The following is a 17788-nucleotide window of genomic DNA, read 5'->3' on the forward strand; positions in this document are numbered from 1 at the left end:
GGGTTTCTCATAAAGTTTGTGATACATTCCCTGCTTTTTGTATGAATTACTGTAGTGTAATATTATCTTGGAGTTTAAAGAAAAATAATGTGCACTGCTTCTCAAAATTTGTAGCGGAACACTTGTAGAGGTTTCAGGTAATACTGTTTTAGTCCAAGACTCCATGTGTAAGTGAAATAAGAGACCGACTTTTCAAATAGGCAGCTAATATGGTGATTGATGATGCTGAGACTTTGCACTATCAAAATCACAACACTGACACAATAAGGACAGGAAGTCACAGGACCCTGCCCGTCAGTGGGGTGCAGGCCTCCAGTCACAGTTGACCCCGGATACCACCAGCACGCTATTCCATGGGTGCCAAGGCTAAGTGGCTTGAGTTGTCATGTTGTTTCCCTTGGCCCCTTCATTCTGTTGGCAAGTGGCACAGAAAAATAGGGAAGTTGAATGGGGCAGAGTGAATCCACACATTATTACTAGTTTCTCATCAACTGTGAAGGTTGTAGAGTTGCTTTGTGCGTGTGTGTGCATGTGTCTATATGTAATATATGGTATATGTGTACAGGAATGGCGGGCACACTGAAATTCCAAATACATACGACCATGCCCAGCTTCACTTCAGTTCTGGGACTCTGAACTTTGGTCTTCACATATGCGTGGCAAGTACTCTCCTCATTGCGTCGTCTCCACAGCCCATGTATAACCTTTTTAAAGCAACTCAGGCAGCATGAAAAGTATGTCCTCATCTTTATACAAGGACTGTTTCCAGTAATGTGTGTCTTACATATGTGCAACACCTGAATAAATACAGTGCCCTAAGATTAAAAATTAAACAAAGGGTTTTAAACTCTTAAAGAAAATAGGTGCTATTTTTCCTTCAAAGAAAAAGAAAATTAGAAACTCTATGGAAAGATATAAACTCGAAGACAATGAAGTTAAGGCTCAAAGATTTTATGACATGTATAAGGAGGGCTTTATTTTAGCTGTTTTCTGTCTGCGTGTGCTTTGTTATACATTATAAATCCTAAGTATGAATTCTTAAATAATCCACAGATTAATGTTACCAGTGATTCAAAGTACTTTCCTGCTAAACATGTTTCTCTCTTTTCACATTGTTTTGTTTAGTGTGTTTGTGTGGATCACATCAAGTATCTAAAGGTCAGAGGACAACTTGTAGGAGTCCCTTTTCTCCTTCCGTCATATGGGTCCCAAGGGCACATAGGCTTAGTAGCATACTCGTTACCCACTGAGCCATTTTTATGGGCTATTAGATACTTTTTTTTAACTTGTTCTTTTATCAGTCTCTTCACCTAGGAAATTAGTGTGGAAATTTCATTTCTCTTCATTCAGACTGGAGAGCTGGCTTCACAGTTCAGAGCACGGGTTGCTCTGGTCGAGGACACAGGTTCAGTTCCCAGCACTTGCACAGCAGTTTACAGCAGTCTGTCACTCCAGTTCCAGAGGGTCTAACACTGTCTTCTGTCTCCCCAGGCATTGTATGTATGCAGTGCACAGGCCAAACAGCCACATATAAAAAATGAAAGTAAATAAACCTTTAAAACAGAAATCCTTGTTGTGCATATGGCAAGGGTTAGTGGCCCTATGGCCCCCGCCACAGGACAAATCTAGCCCCCTCTGTAACTGTATAGATCCTGTCATATCACGTCATTACTGTGCAGAAATACAGCCTTAGGATTATAACATGCCAAACTCATTTAAAAGACTTTTATTCAGCATATATTATGTATTCTTTTAGAAAAACATTTTAAGCCAATGGATTTATACCTCCTTTCTTCTTGATATTCTTATTTGATCTATTTATCTGCATGCACCCCCTGTCTTTCAGAGCCAAACTTACTCTCATTTCTTATTTTTTATTTATCATTTTTTACTTATTGTCTGCTCCTCTGTGGAAATTATAGTCTGCCTTCAGTCTACAGAGGGCAAGAAGAAAGGACAAGAGAGCCAGAGTGAATGAAAAGAACTTCAGTGAGCAAACAATGATGGACGAGCCAGGCACAGTGCTGCCCACATGAGCAGCTCAGAGGCTGCTCAGTAGACAAAACCTCGCTGCACCAGCATGTGGAGAAGTTCAAATGCCAGAACCTACATAAAGCCAGATATGCAGCTCCTGCTTGTAATCCTAGCACTCCTAGGAAGATAAAGATAGGCAAACACTCCAAGCAAGGACCAGTCCCCCAGGGTTGTCCTCTGACTCCACATGGACACACATGCACACTCAGGAATGCACATGTGCACAGAGATAAGATTTATCTCTTTGGGCACAATACAGGTCAAATTTTCATCGCACTGATATTACCCAGCCTGTTAGCCAAAGAACAAGCCAGCTCTGTTTCTGAACCACAGTGACGTATCTGTAAAATCATTTTAGGGCAAAAATTTCTTCCAGCTATTTCACCTTTGTTTTCCCCAACTTAGACTGTCCCAGGACAGTAAACCAGGAATGTAAAAAATGTCCGAGGTTCAGCTCAAAGTCCTGATATTTATGTTGTTGGTGGTCGATGTCCTTTTCAGGGTACCCAGAGTTTCTGGCTCAAGTCTGTTCTCTATAATCCTTTGTCCACATATCTTGAAGCCTGTTTCTATCTCCGCTTACCCAAAGTTTCAAACAGTTTGGCCAGTGTACTGCTCATCACCCACAGAATCAGGAAGCTGGTGCTCGGGCATGCTTTGCTCCTTGCCAGCAGCACCTGTGCAGGGGTAACAGCCCGAAGTCTTTCACAGTCTGCTGTGGCTACATACCCAAGCTAGCTACAAAAGGAAACTGAGCTGGCTTCGAGGGTAGCCTACTGAAAAACAGAAAGTTTTGCAATAAAGTGGGACTGCCTTCTAGTTAGAGAGGCCTAGCAGTGCCGAGACAAGGTGCTTCTATCTTACTTTAAGCCTTCTCTAAATAATGCCTAATGTGCAAAATGACAAACGAATAAGAACACTTAAGCTGACTCCAGCATAGTAAGAATGCAAACAGAACACAAAAAGAGCAAAAACTACAGAACTCAGCAGTCAGTTCACAAAAAGAGAGCACTGCGGGTGAGCCAGTCTGCTAGAGCCATAAACCTGGCTGTTGCTCAGAGAGATTCAGAAATGCACAGTGAGCTGTTGCTTTCTCACTGTGCATGTCGTCCACTGTGACCTCATTCGCCCACTGTACTTTTGGGAGAGGATTTGGAAGGGATGGATGGAAGTCCTCCTAGAGGCAGCAGTAACGTGCACATGTCCACACACGCTGTGGCATATGAGCTAGTTGGTCTCTGCAGAAGACCGTTGGCTAGTCCTAATCGAGAGGTGGAAGATGTGCTGTTTTAGTCAATAGTCATCGACGTTGGTTTAAATCTACCGCTCTGCCATCCCTCTGCTTGTCATTCACACCATTCCATGGGGTAGGCTACAGCAGAAGATGGCACACTAACTTGGTATCCTGCTGCAAGAAGCATGGAGAACTCATTTTGTCTCCCTCATGCTCAAGGAAAAGAAGAATCACTGAGCTCTCCAAGAGCCTGTGTTTTCTTCCTTGTTGTTTGTTTTGAGTTCATTTCCATCTCATTCTAGCTAAATCTAGCAAAGAGGTTGGGACTTCAGGCAGATTCTCTAGGATTAAATGGCAGTAGCTACTTTCCCGCCAAATCTTTCTGGTTTCTTGTCACAATCAGTACTAATGGGTCCACTGTGCTCCATGATTAGAATCTACCTCTTGAATGACCACACTGCACAGGTCCACAGTTGTTCCTTTGGTTCTTTGATGACTTTCGGTGCAGCATCCTTAGACACATGGTGGTTACTGAAGTGTCTTTTATATGAATGGAGGAAGACCCAAAGAATTTCTGATAGTTTGGAATGATGACTAAGACATTGTTCTGACTAACTCTGGAGATCCGTCTTCATCTTCGTGGTGTGAAATGTATGACTTTCACATTCGTGACCCTGGAAACAGAATCTGTAGCTATCAGCTCAGACGCTTGAAATATGGAACACACTGGTTGTCATTGGACGTAGACTGAAAGAAGCACCCAGTGCTAGTCAGAGAATACAGGCTCATGGATATGCAGTGGAGGGGAGAAGGTACACTGGTGAGACAGCACACAGGATTTAATGTTGAAGCCTGACAGAAAAGTATTGTAAAGGTAGTGGGGGACAGTTGTTGAGGTTATGAAACACAGTTATAACTGATAGAAAGGAAGGAATTTTCCAACAAAACTGTCTAAGGTGATGACACAGAGCAGGTACTGATGGAAAGCAGGATGAACAGGAGGTTAGGAGGGAAAGTCAGTGAATTGAAAAGTCATACCATGCATACATGGGATGTTAAAGATCTGAAGCCACTGCAGTAAAGAGTATTAGGACAAAAAGAGGAACTTTGTGTAGACATTACTGCCCAGCTGTGGTGACACACGCCTTCAGTCACAGCACTTGGGAAGCTGAGACAGGTGGATCTCTGTGAGTTCAAGACTATCCTGGTCTACAAAGCAAGTTCCAGGACTCTTAAAACAGAGAAGCCCTGTATCGAAGAAAAAAACAAAGATAGGTGTTAGCTCACTGACATGTATGCTTTAAAAAAGGCAGGGTATATGATTGCTAAATTGAAAGACCAATGTGTTATAAAATAGACTTTGAAAGGAAACTGTTTGATCATGTGACTGAACTAGAATGCCCGAAAATTGTAAAGGAAGTCATCTCTGAGTTCCAGGACTGCACGTATACACCATAGAAAGTCAATTTTTTTCCATTTTCTTCCTTTGTGTCCTGCTCTCCTTTGTTTCTGTGTGGCCTCTATCCCTCCCAAGCCATTCCTCTCGCCCTCCTGCACCTACTTTTCTCTGCCAGTTACCTCACTTCACAGGGCCCCATCTGTAACCTCATCTCTGCCTAAACCTTTGACAGTGAGGTAATAGGCAAATGTCTTGTGTCCCTTTGCCTCTCTACACATCCTGGCCGGCAGAATGTGCTGACGAGTATACAAAGCCATCATACTATGAAAACTTGTGGCACCGTCTTCAACCCTGGAGGGCACACCTAATTGGATCTGAAATACTTGCTTGCAGAGATTTGCAAAGACTAGGGAAATCATTGAAGAAACAATATGTGTCCAGCTGGGTTTGGTGGCCTGTCCTTCCTACCCCTCTTGTTTGATTTGGGTAGCAGAATATTGGGGGTGGCTAAGGAACTAATTATTTCTTGTCCTAACTTCTTCACTGATGTGTCTGTTGTCTTCTTGGTTTTGTCTGAGTTGGAATTTAAACATTTCCTGAGATTTTAGGAGATATCCACTTCAACATATAGAGAATTTCAGAAGCATCTTTTCTCTGCCTGGGCAAAGTGGTAAGAGACCTGGGTGACATTGTGGTTCTTAGCAGTTGAGTGTGCTCCAATATGTCAGAACCTCTTGGTGAGGCCATTTGTTTAAACATCTGGCTCAAAAGGAGCTAGTGAAATCTTTCATTCTCTAGACTTATAGTCATCTGTACATGGTCCCAAATGCAGGCATGCTCTGGCTGTCTGACCTTGTTCGTTTATAAGTCCCTGATGTTCTTTTGTAATGCAAAGTGTGGGAAACAGAATCACATTCACTGCTTCTGGCATCAGGAGGTGACACTGTGGACTACTTACCCCAGGATTTCCAGATAACCACTTACCCCAGAATTTCCAGATAGTGCAGGGCATCGCTGTAGCCTAGAAAACTTCATTTAGGTTTCTCGGGACTCTGTCCTCCTCCAGCAGTAGACCTCAGCTATAAATAACTCACAGGTGACTGTCAGCCCTCAGGAATGAGGGGATCTGACATTCTTCATGTCTGTTTCTTCATCTTCATTATCCAGTTTTGTACTTACAAGCACTATTCTAGCATTTATGTGAACTATATAATTCAATGTGATTTATCAAGCTACTAAAATGGGCAAAATATCAGGGAGGCAGTCAAGTGACTAATGCCACAGTCTTGACCTGACTGGAGCAGCTAGAGAATGAAGAAAAGACAAACCACGGACACAGAAAAACTGGGATCCCGGAATCTGGTGATCTGATCCCAGAAGCTGTTTATGACACACAGTTAACAGGGTGGTGGGGTTATTGCAGCTGAACAAGGGGGCTGGGTTAGCTAATCTTCATAGTAGCAGTCTTGGGGCCGCAAGCATCCAGGAGAAAATCATGATGGACATTTTCTCCACACACTGTCAGTATTCTCACTCAGACCCAAGGAGAGCTTTGCCATCCCTCTGAGCATCACCTGGTGAATGCTTTGCCACCGCCATAGAGATGAGGCACTGGGGTCCCTGACATGGCCATCCCCATGTCAGCTCACATTTGCTCAGGACTGTTCTCTCCCTACAGCTTTGTATCAGGGAAAAGAGTTAAGGATCTTTTTGTCAACTTGTTATTTTTTATTTGTTTGTTGAGGGTGTGTGTTGTTTTGTTTAAAAACAGCTCCAGGGCTGGAAAGATGGTTCACCCGTTAAAGGCTAGGCTCACAACCAAATATATAAAAACAATTCTGTGAGGGGCTGGAGAGACGGCTCAGAGGTTAAGAGCATTGCCTGCTCTTCCAAAGGACCTGAGTTCAATTCCCAGCAACCACATGATGTCTCACAACCATTGGTAATGGGGTCTGGTGCCCTCTTCTGGCCTGTAGGCATACAGACAGACAGAATATTGTATAAATAATAAATAAATAAATATTTTAAGAAAACAATTCTGTGAAAAAGAACATTGGTGTATTAGTGAACAGAACATTACGATGAAAAAAAGGCTGTTGAAAGAGTTGTTCAACCTTTAGTTTAAAGTTGATTGGACAGAGAGAAGCACCAACTTGTTGAAGAGGAATAGGAAAACCCAGCCTTTGTGAGCAGCACAGCCATAAAGTGGGCAAACATTAGCTATCATCATGTTAGGCCCTTCAGTAACTATTTATGCAAACTTGGACCAGACTCCAGCTTCTAAGGTCTAGGGTCCTGTGAACATGCCCTGGCCTTTTCCAGAGAAGGATGTTTGTACCCAAGCCAAAAGGAAGGCTTTTTGGTGCACTGCACCTAAGTGGTCCCACAGCACTCCAGTGTTGGAAGCAGGCAGGCTGCAATCACAGTGGCTACTTTTGGATCCTTAGAGAACTGCATGTTCTTCAAAGAAGCTACCATGTTTGCACTGTCCTTGCCCTCAGTACACAATGCATATAAGGAGGAAATGTCTCCGGTACCCAAAACAGAGGAGGATTTTCTTATTTAATGCACAAGTTCCTGAACTCAGAAGCCCTGAAGGGAGCACAGCCTCTTCATATTTCGGAGTTTGCATCCCCCTCACTTCTCTTGCGCTCTTTGCAGTCTCCTGTTCTGTCAAGCATCAGCACCGAGCCACCTTGGCTCTTGACCCTTCTGGACTCACTCCTATCACACCTTCGCTTCTATGGGACCTCATCTTCCATGTGATCCATGCTGCCTGCAGTGGTATAGCTGTCATCAGCAGTTCCAGGCATGGGCTGTTCACAAGCGCAGCAGTGCCGGGTGGGAGAGGAAGTTAGGCTACGAAGCCCAGAGAAGGATGGTGTGGGGAAGGCCACTTGACCTGGGCCCGAAGGACTTGAAGTTGGGTCAAGAAAGTGCAGTCACGCTTGTTTGCCGGCACTGACACAGGATCTGTTTTTATGGAGGAGGGCACTTGTGGAGGGACTCAGATGGATAGGTATGTGCATCAAACTGTCAAGCTGGCAATGCCAGCCTAGGACTGGTGGACTAGCGAGTGACTAGCATTGGGCAGTCATGTGTTAAGAGATTGCCTTACAAAGCAGTGCAAAGAGAGACGGTGAGAGGGCTCTCCTTGTGACTCTGGGCAGGGCTCTGTCTGACAGCCATGGGCATGAGATTTCTGGCCACACTATCCTGCTGCAGTTACAGCCTCTATCAGGGCCAGGGCTAGGAGTACTACAGTGTGGACTGGGAAAACCCTCCTTTTCCATGTCTATGTGGTGGCTTCATAGAGTCTAGATATGTGGGGTTGAGCACATGGCCTTTCTCTGTGACACCAAAAGGAAGAAAGGCAAGGCAGACTCCACCCTAGCAGGTGCCTTCCTTCTCTTCTGTCTCATTCCAGCTTTCAAAGCTACATGGCTAGCTAGGTTCAGAAGTTGCAGTTGAGTGAAAAGCAGTAGAAAGGCTCCTTGGGGCTAGGTGGAGGCTAGGTTATACAGTTAATGCAGAGCACTGTATAATGAAACCTGTACTTTATCCTCTTTAATCCTCGTGGACATTTTTACTAAAACCCTAAGAGAAGAGGTCTGTGAGATCATGCCACCCCACAGGCTGCTTTGTCTTCAGAATGAACAACTCAGTATTTTCATCATTGGTCATATACATCTCATACATTGCTTTTTTCTTTTGCCCCTTGAGCCTTCCTGCCCTTGCAAACTATGAAAAGCAAAAACTATGTGCCTCCTGGGACATGCTGTTCACTCCAAGGTTGGGTTCCTGCGTAGAGTCCATTATTCCTCATGCTGTGCACCTGTACCGCCATTTGAGAGAGGCTGTGAAAATCAAAGGCACTGCACTTAGCTCTTTTTGTAAAGATGAGCTGGCTAGTGCTCCTTCCTCTGTTGCCAAGGGGCATCCTCCCAGTATTCAAGACCAAATCAATCATAAATGGTACCCACTCCCCCCGGAGCTTCAGCAGAAGGAGTTCTTGAGCAGGCTCGGCAAGAGCAGTAGAGCTAAGCAGGTCATCTCTGGGACCCAGTGCTGGGCTCAGGAGAACTTGTCCTGGCAGCCCTCCTGGAGGCTTGCTATGGGACTGTCCACAAATCCCACTGGAACCTGGGGGCTCAGCTCACACTTGAATTTGATCACAGAAACTGGAGGCACCTCGTGCTCCCTATGTCAGCCCAGGGTTTAGCTTCTTGCCTTGAAGGAACGCAGAGCCAAAAGACCCAGTACAGGCTGTTCCCTAGGAGCCCAGGAGCCCCTTCTGGAGAACTGGAAGGACAGAGGTGACTCTAACAAATAAGCTTAACCATACCCTATCATAAAGGGCTCTCCCCACCTTTAGACAGCACTCCTTTAAAAGCCTCAGGCTAGGGGCTGGAGAGATGACTCAATGGTTAAGAGTACTGACTACTCTTCCAGAGGATCCAGGTTCAATTCCCAGCACCCACATGGCAGCTCACAACTGTCTGAAGATCCAGTTGCAGGGGATATGACACCTTCACACCAATGCACATAAAATGAAGTTAAATAATAAAACCATAAAAAATATTACAAAAAAAAGGATTCAGGCTAGCTTGTTAGAACTTCTACCCAGAGGGCACTGCTTCCACCTCCACCCACTGGAGAATCTCTTCTCTGTCCTTTCAGTTCTTGGGGCCACTTTTCTTCAGTCTTGAAAACTTCTTCAGTAAAGTCCTTACATCTCAGAGAATATAAACTCCAGGTATTAAAAATTTGAACCAGGCACATTGGCACATGCTTACAATCCCAGCACTCAGGAAGCTGAAGCTTCTGATCCTAAATTGTAGGCCAACCTGTACTTCACAGCAAATCTGCCTCAGATAGATAGATAGATAGATAGATAGATAGATAGATAGATAGATAGATAGATAGATAGATAGATAGATAGATAGATAGATAGATAGAGATAGAGGTAGATATAGAGATGGATGGATGGATGGATGGATGGATGGATGGATGGATGGATGGATGGATGGATGGATGGAAAGATTTGCTGCTGGCCGTGTTAACAAGTAAAAGTCATGTAGACAATAAAATATGTTGGGCTATTTATGTGAAAGAGAAATGTGTGCAGTGAAATAAACACTTGCTTTGGTCATGAAGTAATGCTTCATCGGTGTTTTTCTAAAATTGCTTAATTTGGCTGGGTGTGGTGGTACATTCCTTTAATCCCAGCACCAGGAAAGTAGAGCTTTGTGACTTTGAGGCCAATCTGGTCTGCTTAAGTTCTAGACAAAGTACAGCTACTTGATAGTAGGATAAATAGTGGAAAAAAAGAAATGAAAAAAAACTAAACAAATTAATCATTTAAATTATTTATGGGGACAGATGAGATGGCTTAGAGAATAAAGGGTGCTTGTCACTAAACCTTTCCACCACACAGTGTAAAGAGAGAGCAGTTCTCTGACCTCTGCACATGTGCTCATGCATGCATGCACACACAAACACACACACACACACACACACACACACACAATGTAAGAGTAGCAGCTGGTTGAGAAAGAAGCTATGGGTTCTGTGTGGTTTTGCTGATGAGTATAAGAGGTGACTTGACTCTCCATTGGCATCTTCATGTGCAAATACGCTGGCTTAATTTCTTGAGAAACTATTAGGGTTTCTATCTCCAAACTAGCTTGAAAGTGTCACGCTGGGTAAGCACACTTACAAGTGCTGAGGAAGAAATAATGTATTTTTGGTCAGGCAGTGTGATGCACACCTTTAAACTTAACACTAGGGAAGTAGGTCTCTGTGAGTTCAAGGCTGGTACAGCAAACATAGTTCCAGGCTGTACAGTGATACTGTATCTGTAAAACAAACAAAAGCTAGATTTTTATCTTTGGGTTGTTACCTTGTTTTATACATAGTTGTGCAGATGTGCTTATAATGAAACATGGAGAAAGAGTGCACCAAAGAGCAGTGGTAGTCCAGGTATTGCTGACTCAGGAGTGTGTATATGCGCATGTACATCATTGTAGTGGTGCTCTGGATATGCTTAGGGGCAACCAAGTAACTGTGAATGCTTAAAACAGTGAATCTCTCAATAAATTGAGTTTAGAAAATACTAAAGTGAAGGCTGCATTTGTGTTGAACTTATATCTTAAGTATTTGGTTATGAATGAATATTTTGGGTGGAAATTTATTACAATTGGTCAGATACAGCCTTGTCATCTGGGTCCTGATCACTTTATTTTTAAACCTAAGAAGTTACTTCAGCAGATATTTTTCTTACTATTCTCTTCTGCCTGCTGACCTGAGAGTTGGCATAATGAAAACAGCCAGTAGGTGCCATGCATCATTTGCATATAAATCCTGACCAGTCCAACTTAGGCTTTAAAAATCAGAAGCACACAGAAGATGGGTTGACTTAAGAAATGAGCCAGTTGACCAGTTGTATCATCAGTAATTCACTGCTTGTTTTTCTGATTTTCTTTTTCCCCAGAACCGAATGGAGGAGAGCAAAGCACTCTTTAGAACAATTATCACGTATCCCTGGTTCCAGAACTCCTCTGTTATTCTGTTCTTAAACAAGAAAGATCTTCTAGAGGAGAAAATTATGTATTCCCACCTAGTCGACTACTTCCCAGAATATGATGGTAAGTGGGCACCCTATGCCAGCCCCACAGCTGAGAAAGACTTTTACTGTTAACACTAGTGAAGTGCCCAGAGCCATGAGCCTATGGGAGCTAGAGACAGCATGGTACCATGCCCAGAGCCATGGAGCCTATAGGGGCTTGAAGCAGCATGGTGCAGTGCCTGAAACCACAGCTTCCATGGTGGCAAGCATGCTAAAGCACAAGTTATTGTCCCTTGACTTGTAATGACATAAAACATTTTATCCCTAATGTTTAAAAGTTTGGGGGAAGCAACAAGTTCTTAGTTGTTTGAAAATAACCATCTCAGAGAATAAATAATTCAGTAGTTTTTCCTATTAGCCACTGTAATTTCCAGTTTCCCTCCCTTTTATTTTGTTACCTTTCCCTGCCTCTCTTGTAGGGAGCTCACCTCTGAAGTCCATATGCTGTATTGGTTACTTTCTGTTGTAACCATGACCAAGAACTTAGAGACGGTGGAGTCAGTCCATCCTGATGGGGAAGCATGGCAGCAGGCTTCAGGCATGATGGCTAGAGAGGAGAAACTGAGAGCACATCTTTAAAGCACATGCCAAAGCCTCCTCCATTCATAAGGACTGATGGAGTCATGGATATATGACTTGGCATAGCACCTAACCCATAGTAGGGCCACATCCCAAAGTCTTACAGGGTAAATGTAGCAGCAGAAGTGACTACTACAAAATGACATCATCGACAAAGGAAACTGAGGCATCTTCACCATAGTGGCTTTGTCCTTCCAAAAGCTCTCTAAGAAGGGTACCTCCTTGGAGAGTAAAGATCCCTTTGGCTTTCTTTGAAAGGTTAGGTGCCTTTTTGCCCGGCATGCTTTAGGTGCAGTGATGGCTCAAGGAAGGGAAATGTGGCATGCTCACCAGCTTAAGTTTGCATCTCAAATGCATGTGTATGATAGGGCATACAGCTGTTTAAAGATAGGGACTTTTTTTGTTAACAGCTTGTTCATATCTCTCAAAGTATCTTTTCCTGTTTGCCTGGCTATTTTAAAAGAGCAAATACTGTCTTAACCTAAACAGCATTTTCTCTTTGCTCTTTCTATTTTCTCACTAACCCAGAAGCAATGGTAAATATAAATACTCAAGATTGTCTCAGTGTTCCTGAGGAAGCTGTTGAAAGAAATGACTGTATGTGGTGTACCTGAACCCCTTAATAGCAGACCACCCCTGTAAGCACATGGTCTGAGAACAGGAGAGAGCCACCTGCCTCAATATAAACATGAATACGTGCTTGTACCCAGAAGGAAGGCTGAAATTTCTCTCCAGAGTTGGTGAGAGTCGGTGGACAGTGGGGAGAAGATGGCTGCACCATATGCAGTAGTGGCTCTGGGCCCATTTTCCTGCTCGGGTACATACAGATAGCAGTGTGCAGCCTCAGTAGAAGCTCCCTGAGTCCAGCTGCTCATCTGCAGCCACGTGCTAGCTGACTGCACTGAGTTCCAGGTTTTCTGGAGTGAGTTTTTGTGGGAATGCCACTTTCTGTGGTATCTTCCTGATCCTCGTCACTACAAAATTCTTTCCAAAAGCAGCTTACTGTAAATGTTTTGGAATTTGAAGATGATTTTACTGTTGTCCTTCTGTAATGGACACATAATGTCCAGAGAAAATATGACCAAAAATAAGTTTAAAAAGCAATTGGTTTTGTTGAACTCAAGAAAACAAAGTTGTTTCATGAGATCCAAAGCCCTTCAAAGATTAGCTAAGGCTGAAAAAACTCTTGAACACACTACAGTGATGTTTAGTAATATGCTTATTTAGATGTTATCAGCTTCCAGCTGCACATGTCTTCCTTGTGAGGTCTTCATCAGATGACTTCCATGTCTTGTGTTTCTCTTCAGGAAGAGAAATGACTGTTTCCACACGGGCTTGTACTGCAGAATGGGTCCTAGAGACTTTGCAGTTCTGTGCCTGCTGTGATGGCTATACCAATTTCTTTATAGTCCTGTGTGCTCCAGTAAAATAATTTATGCTTAAAACACAGCACACTACAAGTGCACTTCGGTGACCTCAAGTCTATTGCTGATATTGTACAGAACTAACACAACAGGAAAGGTTGGAGTCTTTTCCTTCCCAGAGTAAGACTATTAGTTAGGGGAATGGCAGCCTTCCCCCCCCCTGCCAGTCTTAGCCTCTGTTTTAACTGCTTGGTGCTGCTGGGAGCGAGTAAGTGCACAGTACACTGCTGAGGACAAAAGACTATTTCACATACGTCACATATAAATAATGGCACACTTAATTTTTCATGTTGGCAGCCTTAGTCACCAGAACTTCAAAGCACCCCTGCTTCTCCTTGTACTAATGGGAGTCTCGACGTCTTAGCTCTCTCCTGCAGCTCCAGGCAGTGTGGGATGTGGGTATGAGCCCAAATCTGAAGTAGGGTTAATTTGAAAGTTTTCAAGTTTTCCACCTAAGAACCGGGATGAAGAGCCTTAGAATTGGTTAGGCCTCAGCAGTGTTTGCTATGTAGAACAAACCCACATTGTGAATCCCAGGAGGTTTTGCCAAGGAGAATAGAAGTGATATTCCTTTTACTGATATAGAGCTAACTTGCCACAGTGGAGAGAAACAGATATGCAGTACCACAGTGCACAGTATAGCTGCTCAGCACCTGAAAGGTGATGGTGTTTTGATGTTAGTAATTTAGAAGTTTTAAACTCACATTTCCCAGAATCTGTTTCAGTGTTAAACTGCTTGATTGATACATGATTTGGTTGATCCTGCACACAGTTAGTTTTTAAGTGTGATAAAATATCATATAGAACATTTAAATTATAATTTAAATATGTAATCACAGCATAAATTACATGTATGAAACTGCAGCTATTGCCAGTGCATCCACCACTCTAGCTAAGCAGTGATCCCCATTGCCTGTGCTCTCCCCTCCCCCATCACATGCCATCCCTTTACTTTTCTATCTCTGGCCTGGATGTAAGTCAAGTCAGTATTTTTCTGTGTCCAGCATGTTGATTTCAGGGTATATTTTAAAGTTGTATGCATGTTATACCATCTGTCAGAACTTCATTAGCTACTTTTGACTTATCCAGTTGAGTCGAGTCACTTCTGTTTACTTTTGCGACTAATGATCGTGTGCGTTCACCTATGAAATGCCCTCCTTTCCATTCATTTGGAACATGTCCACCTGTTATATGAATTGCTAGGCTATATTGCAATCATTGAACTATTTTCCATAGTGGCGCTACCATTTTGCCTGCCTACCAATGGTAGACATACAGGTGTGGACTTCACCTGTTACCAAAGTTTATTTTATCACTTTTTAAGTGACATCCAGGCTAGTAGCTGGTGATTTCACTTGGCATTCACTAAATGAGTATCAGAGTTAAGCATTCTGTTTGTTCATTGCTTATTTGTTACCTTCTTTTGCAAAACTGTCTTTTCAAGTCTTTTGTCCAGTTTTGATCAGGTTGTTTACTTTTTGTTGATACATATGAGATACTTATATGTCCTAGGTGCTAAATTCATATCAGGTATATGAATTATATATATTTTTCATTTGATAATGTGATTTAATAGCAAAAGATTTTTAATTTTTATTTATTTTTATTTTACATGCATTGGTGTTTTGCCTGTGTGTATGTTTACATGAAAAATGTCAGATTCCCCTGGAACTGGAGTTGTAGACAGTTGCTAACTGCCATGTGGGTTTCTAGGAATTGAACCCTGATCCTCTAGAAGAACAGCCAGTGCTCTTAACAACTAAGCAATCTTTCCAGCCCCGCAAAAGCTTTTTTTTTTTTTTAAATTTTGACAAAGTCCTGTTTATTTTTCCTTTTATTGCTTCTGCATTGGGGTTGTATCTAAAAATCGACTACAAAATTATTATGCAAGTGTGCTGACTTTTTTTTTTTTGTCAGTTTAACATATGCTAGGGACATCTTGACAAAAGGACCCTTAATTGAGAAAATACCTCCATCAGATTGACCTGTAAGCCAATTCAGAGGACATTTTCTTGATTGATCTAGGGCCCAGCGTGCCATGAATGCTGCCATTGCCAGGCAGGCAGTCCTTGTGTGTATGGAAAAGCAGCTGAGCAAGCCATGATGAATAGGATAGTAAGCAGCCCTCCTCCATGGCCTCTGCTTCAGGTCCTGCCTCCAGGTTCCCGCCTGAAATTCCTGCCCAGACTTTTCTTCATAATAGACTACAAGCTGAACTACACCTTCCCTTTCCAGATTGCTGTGGTCTGTTTATCACTGTAATAAAAAGCAACAAGGACAAAAAATTGTTTGCATTTCATTTCTGTTGATGTAATAAAATCCCTAACAAAAAGCAACTTAGGGGAGGAAAAAGGTTATGCGGCTTTCAAGTCCTAGAGTACAGTCCATCTTTGGGGGGAAATCAAAGCAGGAACGCAAGCAGGTAGTCATGCCACATTCATAGGCAAGAGCAAAGAGAATAAATGCATCTAGTTTTTTGTTACCATGTAGTTCAGGACCCCACGCCTGGGGATTGGTGCCCCCACCTATGGGCTGAGTCTCCATACATCAATTAACGATCCTCCACAGACATCCCTGCAGACTGACCTGATCTAGATAATCTCTCAACTGAGACCCCCTTCTCGGGTGATCCTAGACTGTGGCAGCTTGACATTTAAAACTAACCACCACAGGTTTCTAAGTTATCTAAATAAAACTATCAGGGGGCAATGGATGAGGTATAAGAAATATCATATAAGTGTAAGAAAGTGCAAACCAGTGCATACAGATAGGGCATACACAATGTGTGCCGATTGAACAGAAGAACAAATGTGTAATGGATCACATAACAAACTCTTGGCTTCTTCTCTCTTGGCAGGACCCCAGAGAGATGCCCAGGCAGCTCGAGAGTTCATCCTGAAGATGTTCGTGGACCTGAACCCCGACAGTGACAAAATTATCTATTCCCACTTCACCTGCGCCACAGACACCGAGAACATCCGCTTTGTCTTTGCCGCCGTCAAGGACACCATCCTGCAGCTGAACCTGAAGGAATACAATCTGGTCTAACCGTGCCTCCCAGAAACCGTTCTTCCCTTCCCTGTGGGCTGTTGAAGATAACCAAGAAGGACTGTATTTCTGTGGAAAACAATTTGCATAATACTAATTTATTGCCGTCCTGGACTCTGTGAGCGTGTCCACAGAGCTGTAGTAAATATTATGATTTTATTTAAACTATTCAGAGGAAACAGAATGCTGAAGTACAGTCCCAGCACATTTCCTCTCTCTCTCTTTTTTTTTGAGGCAAAACTTGTGACTCGATGTATTTTAAATTTTCAGTCACTCATTCACAATATGAAAGCACTCCTACCGTTTGTGTTCTCTCTCTCTCTCTCTCTCTCTCTCTCTCTCTCTCTCTCTCTCTCTCTCTCCATTCCTTTCCATCTCCCTCCTCCCTTCTTTTCTGTTGACCAAAACAAAGCTGGTTTTTCTTCTTCCTGTTCCATACCCCCGTACTGATTTTGTTTTCTCATCTTAACAATGGACTTTACCCTTGTTCCATTCTTCTTGAGTGATGCAGTCAGGACAGTGTCATTCGATTGAAGTCACCTTATATCAGCTTCATTTAACAGTGGTTGTACTGAAGGCGTGTATGTATTACTACTATGGTTCTAATGTGTCTCTGGATGCACATCACATCTAGTATTTCTTTTTCAATGCATACATGTGTGTGTGTGTATATATATTGTCTTGTCTCACTTGGACTAGGACAGCAGGTGCCCATTGATGGTCAAGAATCTTATATTTTGGATACAGAACTTCAGCCATAGCTGGGTTGTTCAGAGGAATGTCTGGAAGTCAGAGTGTGTGCTTACAGGCTGTGAAGGAGTCCTTGCTACTGCAGTCCATGTGCCATGTCCTTTTTCTCTTTCTTGCTTCCTTTTGTTTCTCTTTAGGTTTTTCACCCTCTCTGTAAACCACAGATGCCAAATGATATGCCAACAGACACTACATTCCCCAGCGCTGCTGCCAGAACCGCCTCGAGTCTATTCATTTTCTGTTTGTTTCCAGCTCTCCTTTCCTCCGATCCCTTTTGTGTTTGGGCCATAATTTTAAAATAATTTTTGCTATGGGTATGTTTTGCCAAAGCCGGATTTTTATAAGACAAAATAAATCAAGAATTTAAACAGTAAAAGCCAGCGTCTCAACATGTAAGCATTAAGACAGTACAGCGAGGTTGACAGCTGGGTGTGAACCGGAAACACACATTGCCAAACAGTTGCTACCTGAACCGCTTCTCTCATGGTCCGTTCTTTCTTTGCCCTTACAAAGTCAGTGCCAGTGTCCGGATGAGCAGTATAGAAAACTACCCTATGTGGTTTGTCATGAGAGCTGTTCATATCTCTTTACTGGCACCAGTGTTATTAGCTCTTTATGTTCTTTAATTTTGAGTGAGTTTGCCAAGAACACTGGTTGATAGCATTATCCTGTAACTTTGATTGGGGGGGGGG

The 17788-nt window shown here is 42.9% G+C and overlaps 1 protein-coding gene across 1 annotated transcript in view; it reads left to right on the plus strand.

Moving 5' to 3' along the window:
- The window catches only part of LOC101982105 (guanine nucleotide-binding protein G(q) subunit alpha), a 141709-nt gene extending 123927 nt beyond the window's left edge, over positions 1 to 17782 (plus strand). Inside the window, exons 6-7 of the mRNA XM_026781326.1 lie at positions 11161 to 11314; positions 16156 to 17782. Of these exons, the coding sequence (XP_026637127.1) occupies positions 11161 to 11314; positions 16156 to 16346 (345 nt within the window). The 3' untranslated portion in view covers positions 16347 to 17782. The remainder of the gene's footprint in view (positions 1 to 11160; positions 11315 to 16155) is intronic.
- The last annotated feature ends 6 nt before the right edge of the window (positions 17783 to 17788 follow it).

This window comes from Microtus ochrogaster, chromosome 8 (assembly GCF_000317375.1).
Source record: "Microtus ochrogaster isolate Prairie Vole_2 chromosome 8, MicOch1.0, whole genome shotgun sequence".
NCBI classification, from domain to species: Eukaryota; Metazoa; Chordata; class Mammalia; order Rodentia; family Cricetidae; genus Microtus; species Microtus ochrogaster.